Genomic DNA, 16,668 nt, shown 5'->3' with positions numbered 1-16,668 from the left:
CATCTGAGATCGCCCCTGTAAATATGATTTAATCCACAGAAGAGCTGCCCTAGAGAACCCCAACTGTCGTAGTTTAGATAGTAACTTAGAAGGTGAGATGGTGTCAAAGGCCTTGCTAAAGTCAAACAGCAACATAATCGTCACCTTCTTTTTGTCAATAGCCATGCGTACGTCGTCGGTCATTTTTAATAACGCAGTCTGTGTACTGTGGTGTTTTCTGAAACCGGCCTGGAAGTGGTCGAGTATATGATTTTTATTAAGATACTCCGTGATCTGGGTGTGCGCAATCTTCTCGAGTACCTTCGAGAGGAAGCAGAGCAGTGCAATTGGACGAAAGTCCTTAACGTTTAAAGGAGCGCTGGTCTTTCTTGGCGCGATTAACTGTGCCTGCATCCAGATTCTCGGAAAGATTCCCTGAGCGAAGGAGCAGTTAAATAGATTAAGAATAAATCCGCCAATAATTGGGAGGGCCTTGACGACCAAGCCGCACGGAATGCCATCGACACCCCTCGCTTGCGAGGAAAAATGTGATATAGCAAGGACGACGTCGCTCATACTAACAGGGCTAAAAGTAAAGCCCTCCTCGCTTGCAAGTAAGATAGTGTCAGTTGCATTGTCTATATTTTCGAGGGGTGACACCGATACTCCCGCGAAGTGCTCATTTAGCTCCCCCGGCGTGAAACCAAAAAACTCCACCTCCTTACACCCAGGCAGGAGGCCAAGATGATGCATTACCTTCCAAGTATTTCTGTTCTCATCAAGAGCGTCTGAGAATTGTTAGCGAAGGAAGGATTTACGCTCTTGAGCAGAACGCATGTCGACCTCATTGGTGAGTCGAAGAACCTCATCGAAAAGCTCCGCTCTCCCCGTGCGCTCATAGCGCCTGAGTGTAGCATTGTGTTTATCCATGAGGATCCTCAGCTCTGGTCCAGACCAAGGAACATATTTCCTACGTGGGCAAACCGTTTTCAAAGGTGCCAATTCATCAATTGCTAATTTTAGATTGTTATTAAGAACGCATAAGGCGCCCTCCAGATCGATTTCGATGGAACTCATGGCTATCCAGTCACAACAAGACAAGATGTCGACAAGACTAGAAGTGTCTATGCACTTGTAATTTCAGTAAGAGAAGGTGTCACTCACGGGAGTGGGAGCGTAGATGTCTAGCGAGACATCTATGACACAATGCTTGCCGAAACTAGGCAGCCACTCATTCTTAAATTCCAGAATCGTTTCGTTATCGTCGGTCATGATAAGGTCAATCAATGTATGAGACGATGAGGTATGATGCGTGGGACATGCCGGATGATCTGAAGAGATAACTCTTCGAACAGACGCTTGATAGTAGTAGCGTCGTCCGAGTTAGACAATAGGTTCGAATTCAGATCACCCATTATGACTAAATTCGCCGCATAAGTCCTGCAATACATCAAAAAGGTCTGAGTCCTTTTGCAACGGAATTTTCGGGGACCTGTAAATAACACCTAGAAGCACCGGAGGTGAGTCGCCTCTTTGTACGCTGCAAAATAGGTACTCTGGGATTCCAGGTTTTCCTAGACCCATAGTATCAGAAGAAACAAGCTTATTAATTTTCAATCTATTGCGTACAAATAAGGCGAAGCCACCTCCGTTTACATTTCTGTCCTGCTTGATGATGGAATATTCACCGATTTTAACCAGGCTGTCATCCACAATCGGACTCAGCCATGTCTCTGCAAAGCCGAAGATGTCATACGAGAGGTGCTCTGTTAGAAAATTACGGACGATCCCAATGCGAGCTCTGAGCGAGTTCACATTGAGAAAGCCCGCCATCAAGCAACTCCCAGCATCCGGCGCATTGTCAAAGGGCCTCGCGAGTCATATGGAGGGCGCGGATTATGATAATGACGATGATGACGACTGTATGGATGTTAATGCAGATGATACAGTCGTCAATGATGGCGATGATGCCGGCAAAGCTGCAGCCGACTTGCTTGCCAGGTCCGACTCAGGTCCGTTACTTGAAGTAGTGTCAGAGTTTACGTTCTTTTCAGTGACAGTCATGTGTGTGTTCTGTCGTCGAGGTTGTTTCTAGCCGGCCTGACACGCTGTGAGAATGGCCTGCAAATCGGCAGCAGATGCAAACACGTGCGCGCGCTCACCCCCCCCCCCCTGCGCCTAGCCAGAAACCTGCCACCCGCGTGCCAGACATATTTGAAGCCCAGTCCCTGTGCAATGGGCCTCAAGTTTTTGAACAACGAGAATTTTTCCTGGGACAACATTTCATTTATAAAAACTGCATGTTCGGTCAAGCAGGCAGCAGCCTCCGGGTCTAGAGCACCGGGCTTGATGTCGTTTGTGGTCAGGTAGTTTTTAGCCAGCGCGCTTTTCTCTCGCATGACATGCGGGCTCGCAAGCTTGGCCACGAGTGATGGCAGCACACCACGAGGTGTCGCTGATTTTGTCGTGGTCGTGCCATTTCTCTGAGCCCTGTCTGGTCTACGTATGCGCAGTACTCAAGTATTGGTAATGTCGCTCTTCTACAGGGCTGGAAGGAAGGTGCTGAGCAGTGCGACGGCAGCTACGTCCGAGATTTTCTTGTTGAAATTATCACCATCTTGTATTAATCCATTGATTATGACCTCGCACCCCTCAGGACCGCCCCTCTCCGACTCCGCGCCGTCGCCAGTAGGTGCCATCCGAGGAGAGGAGCATTTTCGTGCACCCGCTAACTTGGTGGCTTCACGCTTGATAATAATACTAGGACCCGAGGCCAGCATCGGACCGCTGTCAGAAACTGGCATTGAGCCCGTGTCATGGTCCTGGCGAGCACGATGAAGCTTTTTGAGTAGTTGTTGCGTTTGTTGCAACTCGTTCCTAAGAGTACTATTTTCGTCCAGGAGCAGCCTGTTGGCGTCAAGCAATCTATTTCACGCACTGATGTTGTCGGCTAGCTGGGTCTCGAGAGCAGAGATACGGGTATTCAATACCTCCGTGCCGACTGTGGCGCCCCCTTCTGCTAGGGCGGAGGAGATGCCACATGGCACCGAATCCCTGCTCACGAGAGCCCTCAGCCCATCAAGCTGATCCTGGAGCATGTCAAACCGCTAAAAGAAAAGCTCCATCGTGCTCACAGGAATTAAAATATTAGAGACACCCAAAAGGCTGGTGTCTCCCAATGGCGCATCCTTTGCTTAAGTATTCTGTGTATTCAAGGTGTTCTGTGCAGATGACTCGTCAGCCGACGCCGAAGTTAGCGAAGCCAGCGCCTGTGAGTCGGTGACCCGCTCGACAGATGCGTTCAGGTTCTGCTGGCTACTCTCCCGCTGTCCCAGCAAAGCAGGCGCCTGGATGTCAGTGACGCGCCCGGCAGAGGTATTGCAGCTCTGTAAGCTGTTCACCCGCTGTTCCTGCTTCGTGTTGAAGCGGAGAGGGGATCTGGTCGCCGTGCTACTGCCGCCCCGAACACCTGACCGCGTATTTGCACACGGCGTCGACGCCGCAAGCCGCGTCTGCTGGTGGAGACAGACGCAAGGTGTTGCCGACTTGGTTCGGAGGACTGGTCCGGCGCGAACGCTCCCCTGAGATTTTCCAAGGGGCGGGGAGGGCTTCCTCTGTGCTGATTTGTCACTTTGCTGGGCCGACTTGGTTGTAGGCGTCGACACGGCACGAGTAGAGGTCTCTGGCGGAAGCGCCTCTAGCGTCTCTGTCTTTCGACAATTCTTACACACCGCGTTCATCTTCTTGCTCGAATAGCGGGTGTGGCACGGAAGACGGCAGGACGGGCACGTACTTGTTGGTGGCTTGGAGTCGTCATTGCAAACTGAGCAAACCGCTGGTGCCATTGCGGTATCCAATTGAGTGATGCTCAAGTTTCGCGCCAGTCTTGACGTCACCACCAAGGAGCAGGGATGCTAACGGCCAAGATGGAAAGTCTGCCAGAATCCCGCCGAATTGCTCTACTGCGCTCCTAACCTCTCCAGGACACTTCAAGTTTTACACGGTCTCCCTGGTTCTTTTTTAATGAGCCATGCAGTAATACTCCGGCACGTGGAGCCTGCAGGAGGCCAGATTTTCTAAAAATATACAGACTCACACGGAGTCAGTCAGAAAACAGGCGAAAACTAGTTTCAATGATGGAGCGATCTGACACGCGAGCGAGACTCACCTGAAGCGGACGAGAGAGGAGCTAAGAGAGAAAGAGAGAGAGAGAGAGAGAGAGAGAGAGAGAGAGAGAGAGAGAGAGAGAGAGAAAGAGAAAGAGAGAGAGAGAGAGAGAGAACAAGCCCTGCGTGGCTACATTATGCGCGGGCGGCTTCACTGCCACCGCGTTGTAAGGAAGGGCTGGACGAAATACAAAATCCAATAAACTAGAACCTTTGCGAGTGATTATTTTTCCTTCTCCATAGCGTTCTCCCAAATGTGGTGATCGCGCCAAATCCTACATTTAAAGAAAAAGCCTAGTGCAAGCGAGGCTCTAGGTGTTGCGCACCTGTGTTGGGAGGCACAGCGTCGCAATCAAGTTCAAACAATTTATTTTTCAAACATTTATTCCAACATCTTGACGTCTGTTTAAGAACATATAAGAGAAAACTCAATTAATTTGTTTAGAAAAACTTGATGACGAAAAAGATAGAGATTTGGAAAATAGCGAATCTAAAAATAAAGAAAATGAAATACTAGAAAATGAATCCAAAATTGATGAATATGATGTAAATTCAAATAGAAAAAATTCTCTTATCTCTACTCAGACCTTCGGGGAAAGTAGAGATAACGAATCAAATTTTGACATTGTTGAAAACGAAAATATATATGATGATTTTTCGAATACTGTAGAAAATAAAAGTAAAAAAACCTGATTGTAAAAAGAAAATCAGAAGAAAGAAAAGTCCTGTAAATAGATTTGGAAATCCAGTATCACATTTTATTTATGTAAATTATATTGATGCAAATGTACCGAATACATTCGAGGAGGCGCTAAACTCCAGCGAATATAAACAATGGAAAATTGCAATGGACTCAGAGATAAATAGTCTAAACAAAAATAATACTTGGCAAATTGTTGAAAGGCCAAAAGACAAAAAAGTAATTGATGTAAAATGGGTCTATAAAAATAAAAATAACAATGTTTATAAAGCGAGATTAGTTGTAAGAGGATTTCAACAAAGAGAATACATTGAAAATGTTTATTCACCAGTAGGCAAAATGCAAACATTGAAAATTTTATTGTCATACAGCTGTAAAAACAATTTATTTATAGAACAAATGGATGTAGAAACTGCTTTCTTAAATGGTTATGTAAAAACAGAAGTATATATTAATGAACCGAAAGGTTATGAGACTGGTGACAATAAAGTTTGCAAGTTGCAAAAGGCATTATACGGATTGCGAGAAAGCCCTAGAGCTTGGTATAATTGTTTCAACGAATATATTGAAAAATTAAATTTTGTGAGAAGTAACTACGATTACTGTCTATACGTAAACAATACAAGCAAAGATTCAATATACATACTAGTTTTTGTTGATGATCTCTTAATTTGTTGCAAAGACAAAAATAAAATAAACAAAGTCAAAGCTAGTCTGATGAAAAGATTTGCAATGAAAAATTTAGGCAAAATGAGCCAATATATAGGCATTGATATAGATTATAGTGATGATAGACATAACATGACTTTAAGTCAAACAAAATACATTGAATCTTTAGCTGTAAAATATAATTTAGAAAATGCCAAACTGTATGATACTCCAATGGAGTCTAATCTAAAACTAGAACAAGCTAGTGAAATTGATGAAAATATAAAATATAGAAATTTAATTGGCGAATTATTATACATAAGTACAGGCACAAGGCCAGATATTGCATATAGCGTAAACTATTTAAGACGATACCAAAGTTATTATGATCAAACACATTATAAATATGCAATGCGAATTCTAAAGTATCTGTATAAAACGAAATACTTAAAACTAACTTACTGCGACAACGTAAATAGCGAAATATTAGATTGTATGGTAGATTCTGATTACGCGGGAGATCCCTGGTAGAAATTCGAACATTTAAAATGGGCTGTAAACTATGAAATGGCTACCAAACTTGATAACCTCGAATGTCTTCCGAATAGCCAACAAAAATGCCACGTTTGCCTTTAGCGTCCCACTTCTTAGCATAGTCCGCGCGAGGTCATCGACAGTTTGATTTACCGCTCAGCACAGCCATTTTGCTCGCGGCAATATTAATGACCAACAACGAATTTGATGCCATTCTTCTTTAAATAATTCTTGACTTCGTCGTTCTCAAATTCGAGATGAAAAAGTGCGTGCTTTTAATCCATAGTGATTATTGATCAGAGCTATCATTTCAATGACTTTTTGCGACACTTCAGACTTATTTTTCAAGAAATAAACTATGCGAAATCGCGAGTAATCGCATGTGAAACACACAAAATATTGAGCGTTACCAAGTGATGGACACTCCATTTAGCCGCAAAGGTCAGCATTAATTACTGCGCCACGTTCCTTAATTCTTTGAAAACGAGAAATAAACTGGCCTCTCTTTGACGTCCCTTCAACGCAAGCTTCGCAGAAAGCTTGATCATCCTTCACGTCAATTCCATTCAGCTTGAGAAATTGCGAAACCTGACGTCTGTTTTGATCTAAAAAAAATTAACTTTTAAAAAACTAAAAAGTTAGGCGAGGTTGATATATTCCGCAACGAAATTACAGATAGAAAAGAACTGAGATCAATCAAACAAAGTCAAGTTTATATTTAATCGTAATGAAGCAAGGAACAACTCTCAAGATAATTACTACGTAACTTGACATGCCCGTTTCATTGTACGCGTTTCATTATTTATGGTGTTTGTATAACGTTCTAATATATAAAAAGAAAATTTTAATTGTTCACCAATAAATAAAGTTACGTAGTTACTGTAATGGAATCCCCGATTCCATTACGCGCCTATGACGCCAATTAAAATAGAGACACACAAAACAAATACACATATACACATACACAAACTCGCGAGCACCGCTATCGCAGCAGCCACAAGAAGCAGTACTTCCCCACCACAGCATAATCCTACAAAAATAGGAATAGAAGAGTAGCGGCAACTGCGCACGGAGCGAAGATTATCCGAAAGAATAGCCGTCGTCAGAAAAACTGACACGGACTATCAACAGAATTAAAAAGATGTAACTGAACGAGCAAAACTATGTCCCGATATCTCTCAAATAGCGACAAGCTCATCAAATTGCATCAAATTCCGTTCACTCAATCGTGAGATATTAGGTTTTAATACATAAAAAATTTTTTTTTCACACCGTGCGGCGCAAGGCTAGGGAGCGCCAGGGATCTACAGCTGCAACCTCCTGCTGACGCATACTCACACGCACTTACACACATTACACTAAATGTACTTTTCTCTCTTGTTTTCTTGTATAAATAAACGTAGTAGTCGCTTTAAATTCTAACCCCGTGTAAAAGTGATTTCGTTATCAGGCTCCCTTTCTCGGAAGGCAGTGACTGTGTCTGTGGTAGCCAAAAGGGATTTCCATTGTAAATTTAAAATAATAATAATTGCCGAAGATAGGAACGTTGCCGTCGCTATATTCGTGTTCATCAACTTTGAAAACCCCCGAGTAACAAGTTTTGGCTAATTATGTTACAATATCTCTCAAAACTCCATGAGACGACGTGATACTGTCTACCCTGGGCACCAGGTACCTCAAGGAGCGTTGCCGTCGCTATATTCGTGTTCAACGACCTCGAAAACCGCCAATCAACGAGTCACGACAAAAAGTCGTTAATTTTCCGTGAAACTCTTGGAGACGACGTCGATACTGCCCACCCTGGGCACCAGGTACCTTGGGGAGTGTTGTTGTCGCTATATTCGTATTCAGCGACCTCGAAAACTCCCGAGTGACGAGTTTCGACTAATTATATTGCAAATTCCCACAAAACTCCAGGAGACGACGTGATACTGTCCACCCTGGGCAGCAGGTACCTAGGAGAGCGTTGCCGCCCTGTTGAAAATATATACCTGGATATCCAGGTGGATTTTCCATATGGATAATCTATATGGATTCCATATGGATTCCATGTGGATATTCCATATGGATCTCCACATGGAATGGTTGTGAGCTCCAAAATCTTAATTTTTTTAGCATTACAAAAAATTTAAATTTCTTTAAAATAATTAAAAAGTGAATATTTTGGAGCTGGACTGGCATAGCAAAACTGGACTTATTTCTATAAATATTTATGGAGTTCTTATTTATTGTCTCTTTCGCTGCACTTTATATAGGTTATGATCGCATTCGACGCGCATAATAACTCATTATAAGCTTAAAATTGGTTAAAAATTGGGTTATTTTTAACAAAAGAAATAAGGTTATTCTTACTAAGCAAGCCAACGCTTAAGCTAATTCTTCTAACAGGGATTTACTTATAACTTTCCGTATGTCCGAAGCTTTTCGAGCCTCGATTGACGTAATTCCACAAGACACAGGCACGTTCACACAAAGCAATCACGCTCTGCTACCATGTTAAAACAAATCGATCTGCTTCGTTTTAATGTTGATCAACTACATTAATTAAAAGAGAGACTTTATAGAAAAATTATTTATTAAGAGAACAACGTTGTGGTACTTACGAGAGTTACAAACCGACAGACAGATTGTTAGAAAAAGCCGAAAGAAGCTTGCTTGGCAACAAGAAATGAAAAACGTTCGAAATATAAATGAATGTATAGTTTTGTCGTTAACAGAAACGTTTCAGAAATGTTTCTAAAACGTGAAAATGTCTGCTTTTGTTGGGAAAGTTCCGTTGTCAGAACATTTCTAAGAACGCAAGCAAATGTTTAAGAAACATTTCCAACAACTTTTTTGAAACAAATTTTTTGTTCGGAAATATCCGCGTTTTTCAAGTGTTGTAGCGATGTTTCTGAAACGTTGAAAAACTTCAGATTCAACGTTCCAAGGTTACAATACAACGTTTAAGAAACGGTCCAGGCGTTTGCGGTGGTCGATGCCGAGGTCCAGGTGATGCGATCCGTAGATGTCGGTGTCTAGGTATAAATATTGTTTGAAAACCGATAGGTGTCAATATTAGCCAATTATGCAATGCATGGTAGCTGATGACTAGGTATTATATTTTATAATTTTTTGTCGTCGCCATTCGCTGTATATTACGGTTATTTTATATTTGTTTTCTTGCAGGAAGTGGAAAGCGTTTTTCTAAATATTTTTACTGGTGATAACGTACAATGCAATACCCCTGTTGAAAATAGTCGATAGATAGTTGAAATATAATATAGGCTATAGTAGCCTACGTCATTCGTGTAACAGTTCGCATATTTGTATGTAAACAAACTTTTTAAATACCGAAGCGAAAAATCTACGAGGTTGACGATAATTACTCTCGATCGAGTAATTTTCATTTTCTTGCTGCATGTGCCACCAGCTTTAGTGAAGAAAACATCAGCGATTCTGAAAATGAAAGCAGTTGTAGCAGTCATACCGATTCATGTTCCTCAGACGGCAAGTCAAGCAGCGGCCGAAATTCTTATCGTAAAACCTCATGTGTCACCAGCACGATTTTGGATTGAGACAGTAATTGTTTCCATCGCATTTAATTTTTGTAGCTAGTAATATATTTCGGGATTTCGTTCGTCATAATTTTACAGACGTTGAAGTGCAGCTTGATTCCGATGATAACCTAGACGGCGATAACTATAATCTAGGTATTTATAAAATAAAAATAATAAAGTGGTACTAGTAGGCGTAAAGTGGCTTTCTTACGCATACTACATATATAGAAATTATAGTTTTTTTGCTTAGTTGAGTATAAAAAGAAAGCATTTTAGTGTTTAGCGATCGTTTTTGACAAAAATGCATATATATATATATATATATATATATATATATATATATATATATATATATATATATATATACTAGTGGGGCTTCGCCCCCCTGCTCGCTTCGCTCGCCAACCCCCCAATTTTATATTTATAAAAGTTTATAAGCTGATTTTAATATAAATAAACCCAATTATCTTTTTATGATAATCGATTAACGTTACGTATTAATATAGTTTATTATAAATAAATTAATTTACCTACGAATGTATTTAGTGGGTAATCAATTATTTTTAATATAATAATTTGTTTTACAATATTATTTATTTTATTTAATTTGCGAAAATTCTTATGTTAAGTCTTATACACTTATTTTTGTTCAGGTTTAATATTTCTTTTAACTATATTTTGTTGTAATTTTCTACTTTATCTTTTAATAAATGTTGTACTATCGTTGTACTAATTTTGATTTTATTGATTGTTTTGATTTTAATTATTTTCTAATATATTTATAATTTTTGCTGAGATTTTGATTAAATATTCTAATCGATTTTTATGAACTATTTTCACGAATATCAAATTTTACTATATTCATGTTTTTTATTAATCGTTAACCACTATTAATCGTCATCTGTCTAGTGTCTACGTTGATTAACTAAGGTAAAATCTTTTTTTATTTTAATTTATAAATATTCTTTTTAATTAAATAAAATATTATAAATTTAATTTAAGATGGAAAATCAAGATACTTCACATTGTCCTCCGTCATCTCTTCGGCCACCGCCTTTACAACAACCTCAGCGGCCACCTCCTTCACAACTTCCGCCGCCTGAACAGGGCAGAGGCGCAATACCGCGAGATTTAAGACCTGTTCGGGGTCGCAGAGTTGCCCATCATGAATCACGAAATGGTTTGTATTGAAATACACTTTCTATTATACTTTAATGTTCGTTAAACTTATTTTTAAAATATACTTTTTGTTTGACAGCTGATGTAAGGATTAATCCTTATCACAGAAATTTGGAAAATGCCGCGGTGTTTATTGCTAAATTTATTAGTGCTATCAACAAAGAAACTGAGAATGATTTAATTAATAGAAGAAATAGACAACATCAAGAGGAAGATAGAGAGTGAAATTGTAGTTATTCAAAAAATAAACACCTCAGTAAAATATATTTAGTTTGTTAATTATAAACAAAATGTTTATTTATACTTATTTCTACTACTTACTAATACTTACTTCTAAATGTATAAATAAATAAAGTTATAATTTATATTTATATATTCATGTTATAGATATTTGTTAAATTATGTTAATGAAACTTAATTTTATCATCGTATTATATGTAATTGAAATTATAATGACTATTTGAATCAATTTTTATGTTTTAACGATTATATAAATCTTTTTTTTTTAAGTTTCTTTTTTGATTGTTTTCTTTAAATTTATGTTAATAACTATATCAATAATATTTAGGAATATACATGTTTGAATGTAACATATATTATATGTTTAAATTTATGTTATAAACTATGAAATTTATTTAATTTAATTAAAAAGCAAATTTGAAGAAGAAAAAATTGATTCATATAGTCGTTTGGTCATAAAGATTGATTAGTATTTGAAATACATTAAAAACATGAAGGAGTATGGTGGAGGGGTGGGGTGGTGGTGGTGGTGGGGGTATATGCATTTTCAATAATCACGTAAAAATGAAAGAATTTTACGTTATTTGGTGGGGGGGTGGGGGGCCAAGTGGGGGGTGGTGGGGGGGAGTGTTGCCAAAATAATTATATAATATAGGAAGATATATACGCGGACGGAGCTAATGATAAGGTTAGCGGCGACGCAAGTTCATTAGAAGAGGAGAGAAGAAGACTTCGGAAGAAGACGAATCGAGCGCCGAAAGCGAATATGACGCCTTTGTGGATGCCGCTTATCAACCTGTATATCCGGGGGCTCCGCTATCGGTCGCAGAAAGTATTCTGTCAATTTTTACTGTTGCCTGGCATTTTCGAGCAGCCGGAGTACTTCTACACTGAAAAATTCTTGGCGCTGCTGCTGCCATACTCCGAGTGCCGTTGTTGTACAAAAATTTTGCGCAGTTGTTGTACAAAAATTGTACAGCAGCTGTCCAAAAATTGAACAGCAGCGCTTTAGATGGCGCCACCTCGAATAGGTTTCTCCATTTTAGGAGAGCTGCTGTACAAATTTGTGTACAGCAGCGGCGCAAAATTTTTGTGTGGCCAACATTGTATGCAGTATGGCAGCAGCTGTCCCAAGAATTTCTCAGTGTATCGAGTATATTATCGCTCATATCGTTGCATTGCATTCAGCCAAATAACTGCGTCAAAACATTGTATAAGTTAAAAAAAATTTTTAGCGACATTAATGCGCCACTTAAGAAACATTATTACTGCTCGGAATGTTTTTCTAAATTAAATGCACGATTTTATAATAGATGTAACAGTCGCGACAATGTTACATATTTTATTGAAGTATCAATACTATCTCAAATAGAGTCGCTTTACAGAAGATCGAGATTTTACGAAAGTTTAATTGATCGCAGTGCTCGTCAAAAAGAAAATGAGGCTAATTTTGAAGACATATATGACGGTTCTATTTATAATTTTCTACCAGAAGATTTTTTAGCTAACCCTAATAATATTACGTTCGTCTGGAACTCTAATGGAGTGCCGTTCCCTGGTAGAAACGGTATCCAAGTTATTTGGAAGTTCTGAGGTTGTCAATCTCAGAACTTGGTAATTTTCTTTGTCAGTTCTTGTTACAAGATGTAACGCTTTTCATCCTAGTTCTTTGGCAGTTTTTAGATTGAGTATTCTTAACTATTTTCTTCCGAAAAAATAGTTGGTGAAATAAGACGACACAGGTACACGTGGTAAATAGTGATTTGAGGTTAGAATAGGAAAATCATTACTAGCAGGCTTGTATTCGAGTTTTTTTAAATAAAAGTATATAGAATAATGATTTGCATGCGAAAAATCATCTGAAAAATTTCGAGTAACCTGGGACTCGAACCCGAGCTCGACAAAGCTCGACAAAACTGGAACCCGACAAAGAAAACTAGTTTTTAGCATTTTCACTATTTTAAATAGGTTAATTTCTACCAGGGTTGTTTTGGCCATTATATCTTATGATTAATGAGCTACCTTATAAATTAAGAATTAGAAAAGAATTAGTACATTACGATACGTGTGACTTAAATGGTTCTTTTTTACACGGCGCAGTTATCACCCGAACGTAGCGAGGACGCTGAGCGCCGTGTAAAACTGAACCATTTAAGTCAAGAGTATCGTATAAAATTTTATAGCGCAGACTGCTAAAGTCCGCAAGTCTCGCCTATTCGTGACTGAACAGCGGATTTTAGCCACACTGTACTATAAATATGATTATAGCAGAGCTATGGTTTGGTCGAGATAAACCATGTTTTTACATGCTATCCGAGAACATTTGAAAAAATTGTGTAGAAGCGTAGACTTTACTGTGACAAACTTAAGAAATATAGGCATTGGAGCACATCTGAATTAAAATTATTTTTATTAGTGCACAGCTTAGCAGTTTTAAAAAATATAATGTCAAATCGTTACTTCGAACATCACATATTACTAGTACATGGAGTTACATACAATTATGTTCTTCGAGTATTTCAAATACAATGCTAATTGAGGCGAATACTCAATGAATATGTTTCAAGGTTCGACATTTTGTACGGCTGAAAAAATTTGACCTGTAATTTGCGTTTGATTCTTCACTTATCCGATGATGTGAGAAAATTCGGTCCCCTTGGGACCATGAGTTATTTTCCGTTTGAAAATTTAAATGGCGTACTTAAATCAAGGGGCGCGGCAGCGCCCCGATGAGTATAAGTTTTTATTCACTGTGCCGTCGGGGAGCAGCGCGACCCTATTATACTTTGAATTTGCTATTTAACCTGCGTTTTATTGTCTCCAACGATTTCTTGTCTGATATGTCTTTGATGCTTATGTTTGAGTAATGTATCTTGAAGATTTTAATGAGAACTTTCTAATGATCATAATATTTTGCTTCAAAACTTTCTCTGTTAGCAAAATAATTATAACCAAAAATTAATTTGCGATAATTTCTTAAAATTTTGGTCATGCGATTCTCATCTTTTTAAGTATAACAATACAAGAATGTCATGAGATAATGGGTTTTAAGGTTAGTAAGCTGTTTTTATTTACACAGATATAAAAGTACCTTTACATTTAATTAAATTGGTAATTAATGCATTAAGTCGGCACGCGTATGGTGTGTAAGAGTATTTTTTGCATCTGGCGTAGTCTGGTGTACTTAGTATATAAAAAAGCAAGAAGTTGTTGAGTAAGTTCACCTAAGCATTATCACAAAGAATATGTAAGAGACGAGGATCAGATTTTCTAGGCTAGAAGTTGCCATTTGTGATCGTGGATCAGTGTGTGACTATTATATGCAGCTGAAAGAGGCTCACGCGGCAGCAGCGTGCATCGGGACTCGTGTAACGGTGTAAACATAAAACATAGCCTAAAACAGTGCGATGTATCGGAGCTCGTCGGTGTACGGGTATAAGACGCGCTATATAATCGAACTCTCTTAAATCAGTCTGTGTGCGTGGTTATACGTTTGCTGAAGAGCCTTTGTGCTTCCGATAGTGTACCGCTCGACAAGAATTATAATGTGTCTAATAAGCGCCGAGAGCGACAGCCAGGACACGATGCAAGCTCTCGTGTAAGTATATCGTCGCTCCCTACGAAGAGTAGCACTGTTAAAATTTCCCGTCATAAGTAGCACAACTCATTTGACGCACGCTAGACTAGCACAAATCAAAATTTTCAGCGAAAACTAGCACAACTCAAACTTTCAACAACGATTTTCTATAAAAATTTGCCGATTTATGCGAAAGTGTCCCTAATGAACATTTTTAAATGTTTACAATTCACAACTTTTTGTTCACACAGGTTTGTTTGTCTTTGTCCAAGGTTTTCATGAACTTAACTAACCCAATAATCCAATAAAAACGTAAAATACTCACATTTTAAGTAATATAAGTCGCGAGTTGTGCTAGTCTTCGCGGGAAATACGTGACTTGTGCTACTCTTGGCGGCATTTCTGAACTGGGCTACTCTTCGCGGCAAATCGTGAGTTGTGCTAATTTTCGTTTGAAAATTTGAACAGAGGAAACAGCTCTTTAATAAGTAAGATCACGATTGTTCTGTTCTTTCGCAAGCTCATACGCTATTGTTTCCCCGAAATGAGCCAAGGACTACAACGTTTTCCTCTTAATCTTTCGCAGCTTAGAAACAAGTTCAAGGCGGGATGCGAGTGTGTCAACGATCTCACCGAGTTCGAGGACGAGAAGAACCACTCCGACGTTCAACAGGCGTCACTTTGCGCTCAAAACTAAACTGAAGAAGAAGTTCGCGTGTCCGTGTTCGATCAAAAGCTGCAGCAGCTGCCGGGCGGCGCGTCAGACAATCGATGAAGATCGGCAGCGCTGGAAGCCTGAGCAGCCTCAAATTTCGCATACCCGTGACACCTGACGAAAGCCCAAACCTATATATCACGAAGTTTGGCTAAACTTATTAAACGGGTGTGAAATCAGTTTGAAAAATACCTTTTACAAGGTAAAATGTTGGCAACTATAAGTTATGGCTCCATCCTCACAAATCTGTATCTTTCTATTATGATTCTTATTTCTTCTTAAAAATTTACAATATTCTTAAAGAAATTGTCAAATGTTTGTAGCTCAGAAAAGTTTCTCTATATATTCTCATAAATACATACGTTAGTGAATGTAGTGAAATCAGTTTTGAAAAGGTCAAGCATTAAAGATCAGCAGGTAAGCTAGAATCAATCATAACTAATAGTTATGAAAAATAAGATAGTTGCACTTTTCGAAATTATTATTTTAACTCAAACTTGTCATCCCGTCGTCTTATAGTTTATCGATGAGATACTCAAATTATTGGTTTCGAGGTGTGCCTAAATCTGTTAAATGACACGAATTAAAATTAGGACATTTTTTATTAAAACCTAAGTTACAATATAAGTTTATTGTAAAGAATATAATTTTAATATTGCGGAATTGGCTGAATTTTTCTTGTAGCAACTGAACCTCTTTAAATAATCAAGTTTTTTTAGTAAATATGTACGTATGATGTGTATGACGATTAGTAAATATTATGCACATCGTAGACTACAAGACGACGGGACGGCAAGTGTGAGTTAAAATAATAATTTTGAAAAGTGCAACTATCTTATATTTTCCTTAACTATTAATTATGATTGAGTTTATCTTACCTGCTGATCTTTATAATGCTTGACCTTTTCAAAACTGATTTCACTACATTCACTAACGTATATATTTATATACGTGTATACACCGCTTCGCGCGTCCGCATAAATCACGGTGTATGTATAAAAGTGTCTGCACAACACCCATTGTGCTAAAGCAAATACCTCTCTGTCCACACAAGTCACGTTTTAAGTTCGGACATTCCCGAAAAGTTATGCGCCAGTCCGCATAAGATACAGATTTGTGAGGATGGAACCATCATCAAGTGGCGCGCCAGCGCCACGAAGGCAAGTTTGAGAAGCAGACGGAGCCGCGGCGCCCGCGCTACTATTTACTTCTATATGTTGGGGTTCGCATTTTTGATAACAAAGAAATAAATGCGTTTCTTTGTTGTCTCTAATACATTTTGACTTATATCATGTTTTATTATGCCAAACTATGATTTTCAACAAAAATATTGATAAAAACAGCTACCTTTGATATAATACACTAGTGTGTCATTCACAAAATGCTCAAAT

The 16,668-nt window shown here is 38.9% G+C and overlaps 1 protein-coding gene across 3 annotated transcripts; it reads left to right on the top strand.

The window, feature by feature from the left end:
* Nucleotides 1–6,821: 6,821 nt before the first annotated feature.
* Nucleotides 6,822–11,009, top strand: LOC103315545. 3 transcript variants are annotated; one of them, XR_004345243.1, is made up of 5 exons: nucleotides 6,822–9,121; nucleotides 9,196–9,719; nucleotides 10,476–10,496; nucleotides 10,569–10,746; nucleotides 10,825–11,009. XR_004345243.1 is itself a non-coding variant. In XM_032601797.1 (3 exons), the coding sequence occupies exons 2-3, from the start codon at nucleotides 10,569–10,571 to the stop codon at nucleotides 10,968–10,970; spliced, it is 324 nt and encodes a 107-aa protein (XP_032457688.1). In that variant the 5' UTR covers nucleotides 10,375–10,496; the 3' UTR covers nucleotides 10,971–11,009. The 3 variants fall into 3 exon arrangements, 1 of the variants encoding a protein (XP_032457688.1); XR_004227039.2 differs by having other exon boundaries at nucleotides 6,836–9,719; XM_032601797.1 differs by lacking the exons at nucleotides 6,822–9,121; nucleotides 9,196–9,719 and having other exon boundaries at nucleotides 10,375–10,496.
* Nucleotides 11,010–16,668: the final 5,659 nt, after the last annotated feature.

This window comes from Nasonia vitripennis (assembly GCF_009193385.2).
Source record: "Nasonia vitripennis strain AsymCx chromosome 3 unlocalized genomic scaffold, Nvit_psr_1.1 chr3_random0005, whole genome shotgun sequence".
NCBI lineage: Eukaryota > Metazoa > Arthropoda > Insecta > Hymenoptera > Pteromalidae > Nasonia > Nasonia vitripennis.
Note: the sequence above shows the minus strand (reverse complement) of the source record. Positions and strands in the feature narration are given on the sequence as shown.

Excerpts from the sequence above, each read along its gene's own strand:
- LOC103315545 (XM_032601797.1), top strand. The coding sequence starts at position 10,569 with ATGGAAAATCAAGATACTTCACATTGTCCTCCGTCATCTCTTCGGCCA. Across the intron at positions 10,747-10,824 it reads CCATCATGAATCACGAAATG|CTGATGTAAGGATTAATCCT; the intron begins GTTTGTATTGAA and ends TTTGTTTGACAG.